Below are 14,911 nucleotides of genomic sequence, written 5' to 3' on the forward strand. Positions count from 1 at the left end.
GTGTACACACACACAGAGCAGCTAGGTGGAACAATGGATAGGGCTGGGCCTGGAGTCAGGAAGACCTGAGTTCAGATCAGGGCTCAGACACTTATTAGATATGTGACCCTGGGTAAATCTGTTTGCCTTGGTTTTTTCATTTGTAAAATTAAAACCCCAAATGAGGTTATGAAGAGTCAGACAGGACTGAACAACAACATATGTATATAAATATATAAAATTTGGTCCAGACCTGGGAATTTAAGGGGATGAAACTTAATTTACCGAAGTAGCCTACATAGTCTTGGAGAACTAACTGCCTGGAGATTCTGAGATTCAGTGACTTGCCCAAGGTCACACTGCTAGAGTATCTGAGGTGGCACTTGAAGTGTGAAGTCTCCCCATGGAGGATGTTGCTCCATCATGCTACCTCCCAGAGAGTATATTGTTATCCTCGTAAACACTTAATAAATGCTTGTTGACTAACTCACATTTGACTGGAGAATTAATGAGGATCAGAGATGGGAAGTCAAATCAATTAACACTCATTAAGCACTTACCATGTGCCTGGTACTGTGCTAAGTGCTAAGAAGACTAATTCAAGCAAAATGACTTGCCTAAGGTCACACAGTTGGTAAGTGGAAAGAAGTGAGACTTGAACCCAAATCTTCTAATTCCAAGTCCCAGACTTTTCTTACTGCACCACAATTCTTTGAACTTGTAGGGAAGCAAGATAAGCAGCCCCTGAAGATGACACACACACACTCAGGAGCCAGATCAGCAATAATCTTGCTTTAGTTGAACCAGAAATCTAGAGCATTTTTTCTTTAACATTACTTCTTATAAAGAGCCATGCTTTTCATACCTGAAAGTACAACTAACCAGGTCCTCCAATGGCTGATTTCATGATTAAATCAAGTTCTACCACGATATACTGGAAAGAGACCACTTGAAAAGCCTGATTTTTTTTTTATCCCATCTCTGATACTTATAATTGGTGTGGATCTCAGGCAAGTCACTTCCTCTCTGTGTGCCTCAGTTTTCTCATTGGTAAAATTAAGGAGCTGGCCCCATGCTTTTGCAAAGGTTGGGGAGGGGAGCATGTACGAGTATGGAACGTTACATGGATCGTCAGATTTTTTTTAACATACTAATCAGGTTTGCTGATTTTTCCTTCCCCCCTCCCTTTTTTTTTCTTTTCCTCTTTTTCTTTTTATTCTTTGTTATGTGGGATAGCTCCCTAGGATGGGGATGTGTACAAGGGAAAACTTAGGCTATGTAAAAATAAGACATCAATAAAATTTTATTTATTTATTTTTAAATTTTATTTTATTTTATTCTGACAGGGCAATAAGGGTTAAGTGACCTGCTCAGGGTCACGCAGCTAGTAAGTGTCAAGTGTCTGAGGCCAGATTTGAACTCAGGTCCTCCTGAATCCAGGGCCAGTGCTTTATCCACTGTGCCACCTAGCTGCCCCCTATTTATTTATTTTAATGTAATAAACATGTTTATTTATAGTTCCAATTTTTATCCCTCCTTCCTCTCTTCCCTCTCCCCTCTCTGAAGCAGCAAGCAATCAGATATGGGTTAAACATGTATGATTATGTAAAATATTACAATATTTGTCATTTTGTATAAGAAAACTTGATTAAAAGGGAAAAAATGAAAGAAAGTGAAAAAATAGCATGCTTCAGTTTGTTCCATCAATATCAGTTCTTTCTTTGGAGGTGGATAGTATGTTTTATCATTAGTCCTTTGAGATTGTCTTAGATCGTTGTATTGTTGAGAAAAGTCAAGTCATTCACAGTTCTTCATCAAACAATATTGCTGTCTCTGTGCACGATGTTCTCTTGGTTCTGCTCACTTCACAATACATCATTTCATACAAGTCTTTTCAGGCCTTTCTGAAGCCATCCTGCTTGTCATTTCTTATAGCGCAATAATATTCCATCACCATCACCATCATATACCACAGTTTGTTTAGCCATTCCCCAATTGAGGGTCATTCCTTTAATTTCCAATTCTTAGCCACCACAAAAAGAGCAGCTATAAATATTAAAAATCTATTTTTTTAAATGAAGGGATTGGACTAACCGATCACCAAAATCCTTTCTAGCTCTCCTTGTCAGAGCAATGGGGAGGCCCTGGTTCTCAAAGACCATGCCAGTCAAATGCAAGTTCTGCCCTGCTGGAGGGGATCCTAGGATTTACCCTGGAAGATGCAAAAATCCATCTAGTGCAAAGCTTCTTAAATTTTTTCTGCTCACAACCCCTTTTTGCCCAAGAAATTCTTATGAGACCCCAGGTACATAGGTATATAAAATAGGTATACATAACGGTTTACTGTTGCTAAATTTTTGCGACCCCCCCATATTCAGTTACAAGACCCCATATGGGGTTGAGACCCACAGTTTAAGAAGCTTTGATCTAGTGGACCCCTTTCCTTTTACAGGTGGGGAAACTGAGGGCCAGAGAGGGGAAAGAACTTGGCCCAAGAAGGCCACACAGCTAGTGTTAAGTAGCAAAGATAGGATTTGAATCTGGCTCTTCTGGCTTTAAAAATCCAAAGTTCTTTTCAAGAACTGAGAAAGGACTTGTGTGTTGTCAGAGAACTAGCCTGCTTATCTCCCTAGGGTAGCTACTAGAGGATGCATTTCTTTGACTTTTCAAGATCTTTGTTAGGGCTTCACCCATATTAATTTGTATGTATGTATGTATGTATAATGTACCCCATTGTTTACCCCCCACCCCATTAAAATGTAAGCTCCTCAGGGGGAGGACTGCTCTGTTTTTATCTTTGTATCTGGGACCCTGCATAGCATAGTGCCTGGTACATAAATGCTTAATAAAGGCCTTTTAGAATGAACAAATAAATGATTGGCCAGGGCAGTTCTTGCCGCCATCTACTGAGGAAGGAGTGGAGGAGGGGGGAGGGTTGTGACCTGAGAAGGTGGAGGTAGGACCCATACTGTGGTATTGAAGGGAGTATGTAAATTCGTATACAGATTCATCTGAAAGGGACTTCACTTCTGCTGCCCCACTGCGGGGAAGGATTGATGAGCCTTGACTTGGGGTCAGGATGTGTTGGGGGCCCTGAAAAGGGCTCCAGCCCTGGTCTGCTCAGCAGGGACATGGGGATCACGCTGCAGGAAGCCTTAGGGAAAGCAGAAGGAGCAAATATTCACCGTCCCTGCGCCTTCTTGGTAGGGATGCCTGTACTGAGAGCCCAAAGGTGGGCAGGTGGATCCAACTTGGGAGTGTGCACAGCTGAGAGGGACAGGGAATCTGCAGGGAGGCTGGAAGGGTCTCTCAAGCAAGCTGAACTGTAACAGGAACCCATGTACTTTGTGTGTATGAGCCCCGGACCACAATCTCAACAGGAATCAGAGGCCAAAGAAACGGCTACTTTTAGGCTGTGATAATAGAATCTGATGATCTAGCACTAAGGAGGCAGGTGGCCATTCCCTGTATTCTGTCCTGAGCAAAGCAGATCTGTCTCTCTGTGTTTTAGTTCGAAGACAAATATTTTTTTAAATTAAAAAAAAAATTGGTGGGGGGGGGGGTAGCTAGGTGGCGCAGTGGATAGAGCATCGGCCCTGGCATCAGGAGTACCTGAGCTCAGATCCAGCCTCAGACACTTAACACTTACTTAGTTAGCTGTGTGACCCTGGGCAAGTCACTTAACCCCAATTGTCTCACTAAAATAAAAAAATTTACAACTACTTAAGACAAATATTGACAAACTAGAGCACTTGTTGACAAAGATGGTAAAGGGACCAAAAACCACCTCAGGAGGAGGATCCCATAAAGGAACTGGAGATGCTTCACTAAAGGACGAATTAAGCTGAAAGAAAAATGAGACACAATTGTCTTCCTGTATTTGAAAGGGCTGTAGTCCGAAAGAAGATAATAAATTTGTGCTGCCTGTGGGTTCGGTGGACCTAACTAGTTAGCAATGGACACTAGTAGGAGAATTCCTTGGGGCAGATTTTAATTCCATAGAAAGGGCATCTTAATCAGAGCTCCCCCCAAGTGAACCTGGCTTTCCCTTACAAGAGGGAGCTCCCCCTCTATCACTAGAAGTGTGCGTGCACAAACAGGACGAGTCTGTGACGGATGCTGGTGTGCCACTCGGGCACCAGATAGGAGATGGAACTCACTGACCCTTGAGGTCGACTCTGGTTTGGAGATTCTATGGACCAAGGGTTGTTGTTCCATCAGTAGGTTTCTTCAGTCAACAACTGTGAGTGCACACTGAGGACCCACTGTGCACTCAGTCTTATACTAAATACTCTTTGAGAATATTCAGAGGAAGTAGAAGACCTTGTCTCTGCATCGGTTCCCATACATACCTTTGGGGTTCCTCTTTGGTCCATGGCCAGGCTCTCTCTGGTTTCTCCTGCCAAGCTCACACTCCCTATTTTGGGTTTCTCCAGGGAAGTAACTGTTCTGGCCAGAGGTCTTAATTCCAGCTGGGAGGACTCAGGACTGGAAGATGCAGCCACTGCCGTTGGTGTTGGGGGCTCTCTTGGTGGCTGCTGGATTCCTGGCCATTCATGCCTTTACCTCTGAAGAGGTGGAACAAGGTAAGGCTCTTGGGGAAGGAGAGAGTGTAAGGTAAGGTGGGGGGGTAGGTCAAAATGAGGGAAGATGCAAGGGGGTGTTTCCTGGTGAAGCCACAGGGTTCAAGGTACAGAAGCAGGATTCCAGATTCACATTCTGGCTGTGCCACTAACAAGCTCTGCGACTTTGTCCTTTTGTCCAAGACATTTCCTTCTCTCTGATCCTCAGTCTCTTTATGTCAAAGGAGGAGGTTGGACTAAATGACCTTTAAAGTTCCTTAGTTCCAATATTCTCTTTTAAAATTTCCAACTCTGACATTTGGTATTCTAAAATACCATTTAGCTGTGAAATTCTATGTTCTTGGGGCAGCTAGGTGGCACAATGGATAGAGCCCTGGCCCCAGAGTCAGAAGGACCTGAGTTCAAATCTGACCCTGAGACACTTACTAACTGTGTGACCCTGGGCAAGTCACTTACCCCTGATTGCCTTTTTTTTTTCCTGATTGCCTTTTTTTAAAAAAAGAAATTCTATTTTCTAAGATACCCTCTGGCTCTAACATTCTATGTTCCTAGGAACCTCTCAGCTCTTCACATTTTATGTCCTAAAATCTGTATTCTAATATCCCTTTAATCTCTGACACTTCGTGCATCCATAAGCTTCTAGGTAGTAACCAAGAAAGTGGACGAAATATCCCTGTGACATATTATAGGTGCTGGCCGTTGGGGGAAGCCAGAGGTGGGGCTAGCCCCACCCCAGGTCCCAGGGCTGCCTGGGAGGAGACCCAATTTCCCCTGCCCCTTGTAAGTCTCCAGCTCTGGCTTGTTTGAGTGGCTGGGCCTTGCAAGGTGTGGGACCCCAGATTTGCATGCTGAGGCTGGCATGAGACCCTGCATGACAAGCCTGGGACCAACCTTTGGCTTTGGGCATGAAAGCATCTCAAAGTGTGTTCCTGCCTGGAGGAGGAGAGTGACATTAGGTAGTGTGCATGGGCAAGTAGGGATTTGGAGCAATGGGAAGAGGAACATATATGATGTAAACTTTTGCTGGCAAGACAGGATGAAGAATTTCCATAAATTCATTCAGTGGAGTGTGTAGCTTTAATTCCCAGAAGTAAGGGGCCTTGGACGTGTTGGATGAATGAGTTGGAGAACTCCTGAGTCCTGAGAGGATGGATCTTGGAGAGTGAGGCCCAGGATAAGAATCTTGGAGAGTGGGGCAGCTGGGTGGCGCAGTGGATAGAGCACCGGCCCTGGAGTCAGGAGTACCTGAGTTCAAATCCGGCCTTAGACACTTAACACTTACTAGCTGTGTGATCCTGGGCAAGTCACTTAACCCCAATTGCCTCACAAAAAAAAAAAAAAGAATCTTGGAGAGCGAGGGGGGTAGGAAGGAGAGTGTCCAGGTAAATAGGTCCAGATTGAGAGAGCCCAGAAGGGGAACCTGGGGGTGAATATGCTTAGGTGTAAAAGGAAGGGGGTGAGCCATACTCCCCCAAGCAGCCCTGGGGAAGAGGGACAGAAGGATGGAAGAAAGGAGATGACTATTCATTTCATTCTTATAGTAATAACTCTCCAAAGTTAGAGAGCCCTGGGAACTCACCCGGCCAGGCTCCTTTAGGTCTTCCCATAAGCCCTTGGGGAATGAGAAGGCAGGGCTCAAATCCAGGCCCTGGCTTCTCCTTATCCCCTTGTGGTTTGCCTACAGAGCCCTGCCAAGCCCCAGGCCCAGATGAGGTAGAACAGCACCTGACTCTGGCCCTGGGCCAGGCACTTCGACTCTGCTGTGGTCGTGCCAATCGAGGTGGCCACTGGTATAAAGAAGGCAGTCGCCTGGCACCATCAGGCCGGGTTCGAGCCTGGAGAGGCCGTCTGGAAATTGCCACTCTAGTATATGAGGATGCTGGCCTCTACCTGTGCGTGTCGAGAGGATCTGGCCAAGTTCTGTACAACCTTACCATCTCTGTCATAGGTAGGAGGGGAGGGAATGAAGGGAGAGAAGGGAGGGGACCCAGGCCAGGCCTAGGTCTTGCCCCTTCCTTGGATTTTACCTTGAGCCTGGGCCCTTTGCCTCCATGCTCCAAATTGACCACTTCTCTTTGGTTAACAGACTCCCTGGCCTCCGGGGATGATGACGAAGACAGTGATGGCCCCCATAGGGACTCTCCCAAGGGGCACATTTATCCACAGCAAGGTCAGTAACTCATTCCTCCACCCTACTCGAACTTAGAAACTGAGCCAAGGAAGGGAATCCTGGGGCCCGACTGAGGTTTCTAGACTGGGAAGCCAAACAAAAGAAAATGGCATTTGCAAGGAGGGACCTGACAGGCATCTCCAGGAACTTAGAGGACTATCCCTTGGGGAAGAGATGGACTGGAGTCATTCTGCTTAGCCTTGTTGGGGGTGGGGGGGACGGAGTAGTGCCTGTAACTGGAGAGGTTCCAGAGAGGCAGGGTTTTAGCTCCCTACGGGGAAGTATTTCCTAATATGAGTTATCCAAACATGGAATGGATGGACCCTAGAGGAAGACCTCCCCATCACTGGGGGCTCTTCAAGGAAAGGTTGCATGAAAGCCCCGTTGGCAGTGTTGTCCAAGGGATTCCTGCTTCAGAACCGATGGGATTGGGTGATCTTCGAGGTCCCTTCCCAATTCAGAGATTTCGTGTGCTAGGCATGTTAAGACCAGAAGACTTAGGAAGGAAACGATCACTGTGTCCAAGAATTTGAAGGCTTGTCATACTAAAGAGAAATTAGACTTACTGTCCTTAGTCTCCGAGAGAAGTTCTAAGGCAGTGGAGTATAGACGCAGGAAGGCGGGTTTCAAAACGCTCCAAGAAGACACAACTTTCCTAACAATCTTAAGTAGTGAGTTCCCTGCCACTGAAAGTGTTCGAGCAAGTTCTACAATACCACTGCCTTCAAATATAAAGGAAATACCCCTTCAGGTTTACATTGGACCAGGTGAACTCCAAGGCCCTTTCCCACTCCGACATTCCTGGGCCAGTGGAGATGGAAATGTCCCTTTCCACTGAGATGGCCCTCCAGCCTTCCTGGGCTTTGTTCCCCTTAGGCCCCTACTGGACACATCCCCATCGCATGGAGAAGAAGCTGCATGCTGTGCCCGCAGGCAACACGGTCAAGTTCCGGTGCCCAGCTGCGGGTAACCCCATGCCCACCATCCGTTGGCTGAAGAATGGAGAAGACTTCCATGGAGAGCACCGAATTGGGGGCATCCGGGTGAGAACCTGGGAGACAGAGCAGGAAATCTTGGCCTGGACCTCACCCCTGCCCAGCCTTGCTCCCAGCTGCTCTTTGTGGGTAGAGCAGTGGGGGCCCTGTAACCTGGCGAGTAAACTAAACCAAACCTCTTGGGAGTCTCATGATAAGAACAATTCTTCCCAATCATCCTGTGGATTATGTTACATAGGGCAAGCATTATCCTCCCTTTTATGGGTGAGGGAAACTGAGGCCCAGAGATATAGTGATTTATTTGTCCAAGGTAAGCTAAGTGGCAGAGCTGGGCCCTAAACTCAGGTCCTAGCCCAAGCTGCTACAGTCTACTGCTTCTGGTACCCCCCTTACCCCTCCCCACCCTCCTGCCCTGGGAAAAATTGTGAGCAAGGCAGAATGTGTCTGTCCACCTGAGCTTCCCTTTCAGAATTCTCCATGCCTTAGAGAGCTCTAGCGGCAGCCTCCCTAAGCAGCTGACCTGTCCTACTGAGAACAGGGTGTGTGTCTCAGCCTAGAAACTGTGTGTGCACTCTCTTTGATCTCTTATGTGTGAACACACACTGGGGAATCACCCGCACGAGGAGGGGCTGTGGGGATGTTTCTGCATTTATAAGGACTGTAGGAAGTGTGACCGTGTCTGCCACCATCCCATTGATGCTGCCTCTACAGCCCACATGTATCTGCACACATATCTGCGTCAAGAAACACGTTTTCTGCGTGTCTGCATGTGTGAAGACTGCAGATATGTGGGGACCAGAGTTTTTAACTCCTGCCCTCCCACCAACAAGGCCCAGCAATGCAGGGGTCTTTGCATGGGTGTGGTTTTTTTTGTTTGTTTGTTTGTTTGTTTTGTGAGGCAATTGGGGTTAAGTGACTTGCCCAGGATCACACAGCTAGTAAGTGTTAAGTGTCTGAGGCCGGATTTGAACTCAGGTACTCCTGACTCCAGGGCCGGTGCTCTATCCACTGTGCCACCTAGCTGCCCCCCCCCTTTTTTTTTTGCATGGGTGTGTTTTTATGAGGACATGTATGCAGGTGTGCATGTGTTGATGTGAATGATGGCTAAGGGTCTGCATAGACAGGTGAGCAGTTTCTGCTCTTCTAGCCAGAGGGCTGTGGGAGTGGGACAATGTCTATACCCACATCTGTGTGTTGGAACATACGTGTGCACATGTACTTGTAAATGTAAGGCCTACGGACGTGTGTGGATAAATCCTCCTGGCTGCCATGCTGTCCCTGATGGGGCCCGGCTGAGCCACTCATTCTCCTTGTAGCTCAGACATCAGCACTGGAGTCTCGTCATGGAAAGCGTGGTGCCCTCAGACCGTGGAACTTACACCTGCGTGGTAGAGAATGCCCTGGGGAGTCTGCGATACAACTACCTCCTGGATGTGCTGGGTGAGCAGCGGTCTGGGGTCCTGGGGAGGGACAAGGCAGGAAGCAGGTGCCCTGGGCTGGTCTCCTCTGAAGTAGGGAAGGGGAAGCATGAAGGCTAGAAGCCAAAAGATCCCTGACTCTGCTATCCCATAGCTATGCGACCAGGTAAGTCACTTCCCTTCCCTAGACCTCCGTATCTTCTGTTAAATGATGGGGAAAGGGGAGATGACCCAGCTCTAAATGCTGTGTGCTTTGGATCCTTTGCTGGCCTTGGGATGGGGGCCAGGGGCTGGCTTTGACATTGCTCCCCACCCTGCAGAGCGCTCCCCACACCGGCCCATCCTGCAGGCTGGCCTGCCCGCCAACACCACAGCTGTGGTTGGCAGCGATGTTGAGCTGCTGTGCAAAGTTTACAGCGATGCCCAACCCCACATCCAGTGGCTGAAGCACATCGAGGTCAATGGGAGCAGCTTTGGGGCTGATGGCTTCCCCTTCGTGCAGGTGCTCAAGGTAGGCATGGAGGCCCAGCCAGCCTGGGAATATTCTCCCCCTACTTCCTGGTTTCCCTGAAGATCCGGTTCTAAGGCCCTTCCCTGATATTGCTATGCCCACCGAATATATCTAGTATGTACGTGGCTGTCTGCATGTTGTCACCCATTAGAATGTGAGCTCCTTGAGGGCAGGGACCCTCTTTTTACCTTTCTTTGTACCCCCAGTGCTTGGGACAGTCCCTGGTACATGGTAAGCCTTTAGAAGATGCTTGTTGCCTGACTGGCAGAGGGAGGCGGGGTGGGGAAAGGGGGACCCAGCCAGCCTGGGGGAGGGGCAAAGAAGGGTTCTGTACGGCTTGGGGCATCCATAGTATTCTGGCCTGGCCCTGCCCACCCCCATCTTTTCCCTGCAGACTGCTGATATCAACAGCTCAGAAGTAGAGGTCTTGTACTTACGTAACGTGTCAGCGGAGGATGCAGGTGAATACACCTGCCTGGCTGGCAACTCCATTGGCCTTTCCTACCAATCAGCCTGGCTCACAGTGCTTCCCGGTAAGGCCCTGGCAGCTGGGAGGTTGCAGACAGGGTGTGGTGCAGGGTTCCAGGCCCAGGAGATGCTGGCATGGGGGTCTGTGCTCATGTGGGTATACTTCTGCTTCCTATGTGGATACACACAAGTGGTAGTTGGTATGTGCATCTGAGTTGGTATATACACATGTGCATATAGCAGAGAATTCAATCTGTAAGTTTTCTGAGGAGAGGTGTGTTGGGAGGGGGAACGCTGTGTAGATGATGAGACCCCACCCTCTGAAGTACTAAGGCAGTGTTTACTTGTATGTGTGCCGGCCCACGTGGGATAGAGGAGGAGCTGGCGTGGGAAGCTGCCGCATCCGAGGTTAAGGTCACAGACATCATCATGTACACACTGGGCTCGTTGACTGTAGTTGTGATCCTGCTCATTGCCGGGCTGTGCCGGGGGCAGACACTGTCCAGCCGCTCGTCCCACCAGCCCCTCGCTGTGCAGAAACTCTCACGCTTCCCCCTTATCAGACAGGTATGTGGCTGGCCCAGCCCAGCTCCTGCTAGGGAGAGGGAGCCCCAAGATACAGGCCCTGGGGACCTCCTGGCCTCTTCCAGTCCTGTGTGCCACTTACTGTCCCCCAGACTTTCACTGACCAGGGTCTCTCCCCTTATACCCTCTTGGTCTGACCCAGCCTTGTTGGCCTGGTCTTCTCGTGCCCCATTCCCTTTCTGTACATTTCACCTTCATCTGTCTGTTATCTCTACCCTGCCAGTTCTCCCTGGAGTCAGGCTCATCAGGGAAGCTGAGTTCTTCCCTCGTTCGGGGTGGCCGCCTGTCTTCCAGCTGTACCCCTATGCTCCCCGGCCTTGTGGAGTTGGACCTGCCTCTTGATGCCAAGTGGGAGTTTCCCCGGGACAGGTGGGTTCCATATAACAAGCCACCAGCTAGTCCTTGGGCCTGACACAGATCATTCTCTCCCATCCCTGCCCTTGGGGCCTACATAAATTCTCCTGTTTTTTTCTACCTACCTGTGGAGTGGAGGGCAGGAAGAAAATGAAGGGGGGTAGAGGGTGATGGGGAGGTATGAGCAGGGCTTGAGTTGGAGGGGGAATAGGTCTGAGCAGGGCAGGAGGCAAGCATGTAGGAGCAGGAGGCGAATCCGAGTAAACCAGCTTTGACTCCAGGGGAGCCTGGCAGAAGATGGGCAGCACCACCAAATACTTTGACTCCCTGCTTCCCATTCCTCATGGACGTGAAGCTAAGGCCTTTCGTCTCTCTCTCTCTAGGCTGGTGCTAGGGAAGCCCCTCGGTGAGGGGTGTTTTGGGCAGGTGGTACGGGCAGAGGCCTATAGCATGGACCCTCAGCAACTAGACGGGGCCACCACGGTGGCCATCAAAATGCTCAAAGGTGAGTGAGAAGCATGGCCCCAGGGCCGTGTCTCTGTGTCCCATGTAACCCTCTGTGTCTTCTACCACAGCCTTTAGCCCTCTATTCCCCACCAGCACAATGGACCAAACTTCTTTTTTGTTGTTTTTTTGTGGGGCTATGGGGGTTAAATGACTTGCCCAGGGTCACACAGCTAGTAAGTATCAAGTGTCTGAGGCTGGATTTGAATTCAGGTATGCCTGAATCCAGGGCCGGTGCTTTATCCACTGCGCCACCTAGCTGCCCCTGGAACAAACTTCTAATCAGTTCCTACTGGGTGCAGGACTTCTGTGCTCAGTACCATGTATACACACCTGGGTATGACATAGATCCTGCCCTCCAGAAGCTTACAGTCAGTGGGGGGTGGGGGATGGGGAGAGGAGGTATACACTGAGTTTAGAGAACCTAAAAGGGAATGAATAAAATGGCTTGGGTGGGAAAGGCAGCTGTGGGACAGTGGAAGGAGCTCTGGGTTTGGTGCTGGATATGGGTTCAAATCCAGGCTCTGCTACATAATATCTGTGTGAAATTCAGCAAGTCACTTCCCCTCTCTGGGCCTCATTTTCTTATCTGTAAAATCATCAGGTTGGTCTATGTGACCTTGAAGGCCCCTTTCAGCCCTAATACCCTATGTTTTATGTTCTGAGAAAGCTCCTGCCCAGCTTCAAATCCTATGAATCAAGGAAGAAGGGATCGCTTCTTCCTGGGAGGAGAAGGGGGAGGGGAATCAGGGAAGGCTTCCTGGAGGAGATGGCACTGGAGCTGGGCCCTGAAGGAGGAGTACCTGCCCTCCCCACTTCTACAGTGCTTATACTCCCTGCCCCAGCTCCATCCCCTCCCTTCTCTGCTACAGACAATGCCTCTGACAAAGACCTGGCAGACCTGATCTCTGAGATGGAAATGATGAAGCTCATTGGCCGGCACAAGAATATTATCAATCTGCTGGGTGTCTGCACCCAGGAAGGTGGGACCAGGGGGGGGCAAGAAGAGGGAGAGAAGAGAGAATCCACTGGGTTGTGAGAAGGCAGTACTGAATTTAGAATCAGAGGACCTGGGTTTGAATTTTAGTTTGGCCACTTACTTGATCTCAGACAAGTCACTTATCGTCCCTGGGGCTGGAGGTGATCTCAGAGCACCCTTCCAATTCGATCTCTGATCTCACCACTCCCACCTCAGGGCCCTTGTACGTGATCGTAGAATTTGCTGCCAAAGGCAACCTCCGAGAATACCTTCGGGCACGAAGACCACCTAGTCCTGACTATGCCTTGGATGCCCCCAGGACCCCCGACGAACAGCTGTCTTTCCAGGCCCTGGTCTCTTGTGCCTACCAAGTGGCCCGGGGCATGGAATATCTGGAGTCTCGGAAGGTGAGGGCAGGTGGGAGGACAACCTCCTGCCCAACATCTTAGGCACTGTTAGGAACAATCACAATGATGATAATCCTTCACTAACCTTCTCCTGTGATACCCAATCATGGGCTGGATGGAGTGGGGCAGGCTGGCCATGCCAGCTTTAGATCTTACAAAGCTAGAAAGGCAAGTGACAGGCTATATGTTTCTTGTCTGAGGACCAACCTAAGTGCAGGTGAATTCATCACCAGAGAGGCTGGGCCCCAGCAAACCTTGAAACTAAGGCATGGGGGCAGCTAGGTGGCGCAGTGGATAGAGCACCAGCCCTGGAGTCAGGAGGACCTGAGTTCAAATCCGGCCTCAGACCCTTGATACTTACTAGCTGTGTGACCCTGGGCAAGTCACTTAACCCCAATTGCCTCACCAAAAAAAAAAAAAAAAGAAACTAAGGCATGGAGGGAGGGGGCTGTGATGTACAGCAATGAAGGGACTGCCTGCACTGGTGACATCCCAGACCTTTTCAAGTTCAATACTAATGACAGCTCCCATTTCTATAGCACAAAAAGGTGTAGAAATCACTTCCCTCATAAAATCCTGTGAGGCCCATTACAGATGAGGAAACTGATGCTTAGAGAGATAACATATAGCTACTAAGGATCAGAGCCAGAATTCCAACCCGGTTTTCCTGGAGACAATGTAGTAAGGTAGAAAGAGCACTGGATTTGGAGTTAAAAGTTGTGGGTTCCAATCCAGCCTCTGTGGTCTCTTCAGTTTCTAAAATCTTGTCATTCTACTAATCTAGAGCTCTTTCTATTACAATGTCTATGGCTGTCTCCGAGTTTCTCCAAAGACACTTCTAAAGGACCTTGAGTTTTTATGTCCTTGCCCTTTGGAGAAGGATAGGGTGAGCACTCTCTATTCATGCCCCCCACCCCCGAGTAGAAGGCTCCAGTCACATGTTTGTTTCCACATCTAGAAAAGGAAGCTCAGGCTGTGGTATAGTGAGGGGCTGGGGGGGGGGGCACTTCAGACTTAGAAAACAACCTCTCTGTCTGTGATAGAGGCCTGAGAATGAGGGGGAGGGGGTGCCAGCCTGAGACTTTTCCCTGGGCACCCCCATCCCAGTGCATACACAGGGATCTGGCTGCCCGAAACGTGCTGGTTACAGAGGACAGTGTGATGAAGATCGCGGACTTTGGCCTGGCCCGAGGTGTCCATGACATTGACTACTACAAGAAGACCAGCAACGTGAGTGAGCCAGGAAGGCCTGCCCAGAGGGCAGGGGAGGGGGCAGGAGGACACGTAGGCAAAGGGGAAATCGGAGGAGGGTGACCATCTGCAAAAGGCACCCATGAGCACCGAATGCAAGGGGCTTTCAACCTCCGATCCGGGCCCAGCAGAGAAAATAGGGAAAGGACTCAGAAGTGACTTCCCTTGGGACTGACGCACCAGTGCCCATCCTTTTGGTATATAGTCTGTGTCTGAGACTCTGGGCAACTTCTAAGACATGCCAGTGCAGGAGACTTTCCCTGCAACAAACTGAAGAATGCAAAGCCACCCCAGAGCGGCGCTGCCCTCCGTACCAAAGTCCTGCTTGTCTCTGCTCTCCTTCCTTCCAACACAGTCACCTCTAGTTACATTGTAAGGGTCGGGGGCAGCTAGGTGTTGCAGTGGATAGAGCACCAGCCCTGGAGTCAGGAGTACCTGAGTTCAAATCCAGCCTCAGACACTTAACACTTACTAGCTGTGTGACCCTGGGCAAGTCACTTAACCCCAATTGCCTCACTAAAAGAACAAAACAAAACAAAACATTGTAAGGGGCAGCTTAGGGCCATCTAGGGTTCTTGGAGGAGTGTGACCTAGGCCCCAACTCCCTCTTCCTTCTCTCCCTTTTCTCTTCCTCCCTTCCTCCCTCTTCTCTCTCCCCTTCCCTCCCTCTCTCTTCTCTCTTTCCCACTCCCTCCCTCTTCTGTTTC

General features: G+C 49.4%; 1 protein-coding gene across 2 annotated transcripts in view; it reads left to right on the forward strand.

Annotated features, from left to right (window-relative positions):
• The window catches only part of FGFR4 (fibroblast growth factor receptor 4), a 37,063-nt gene that overhangs the window by 19,395 nt on the left and 2,757 nt on the right, over positions 1-14,911 (forward strand). For both annotated transcript variants that reach the window (XM_043983545.1, XM_043983544.1), the window contains exons 2-14: positions 4,416-4,565; positions 6,247-6,510; positions 6,649-6,732; positions 7,609-7,775; positions 9,044-9,167; positions 9,466-9,656; positions 10,051-10,189; positions 10,498-10,691; positions 10,933-11,078; positions 11,447-11,568; positions 12,440-12,550; positions 12,763-12,953; positions 14,061-14,183. In XM_043983545.1, coding sequence (XP_043839480.1) covers positions 4,475-4,565; positions 6,247-6,510; positions 6,649-6,732; positions 7,609-7,775; positions 9,044-9,167; positions 9,466-9,656; positions 10,051-10,189; positions 10,498-10,691; positions 10,933-11,078; positions 11,447-11,568; positions 12,440-12,550; positions 12,763-12,953; positions 14,061-14,183 — 1,947 coding nt within the window. In that variant the 5' untranslated portion in view covers positions 4,416-4,474. The remainder of the gene's footprint in view (positions 1-4,415; positions 4,566-6,246; positions 6,511-6,648; positions 6,733-7,608; positions 7,776-9,043; positions 9,168-9,465; positions 9,657-10,050; positions 10,190-10,497; positions 10,692-10,932; positions 11,079-11,446; positions 11,569-12,439; positions 12,551-12,762; positions 12,954-14,060; positions 14,184-14,911) is intronic.

Source organism: Dromiciops gliroides, chromosome 2, assembly GCF_019393635.1.
Source record: "Dromiciops gliroides isolate mDroGli1 chromosome 2, mDroGli1.pri, whole genome shotgun sequence".
In the NCBI taxonomy this organism is placed as follows: Eukaryota; Metazoa; Chordata; class Mammalia; order Microbiotheria; family Microbiotheriidae; genus Dromiciops; species Dromiciops gliroides.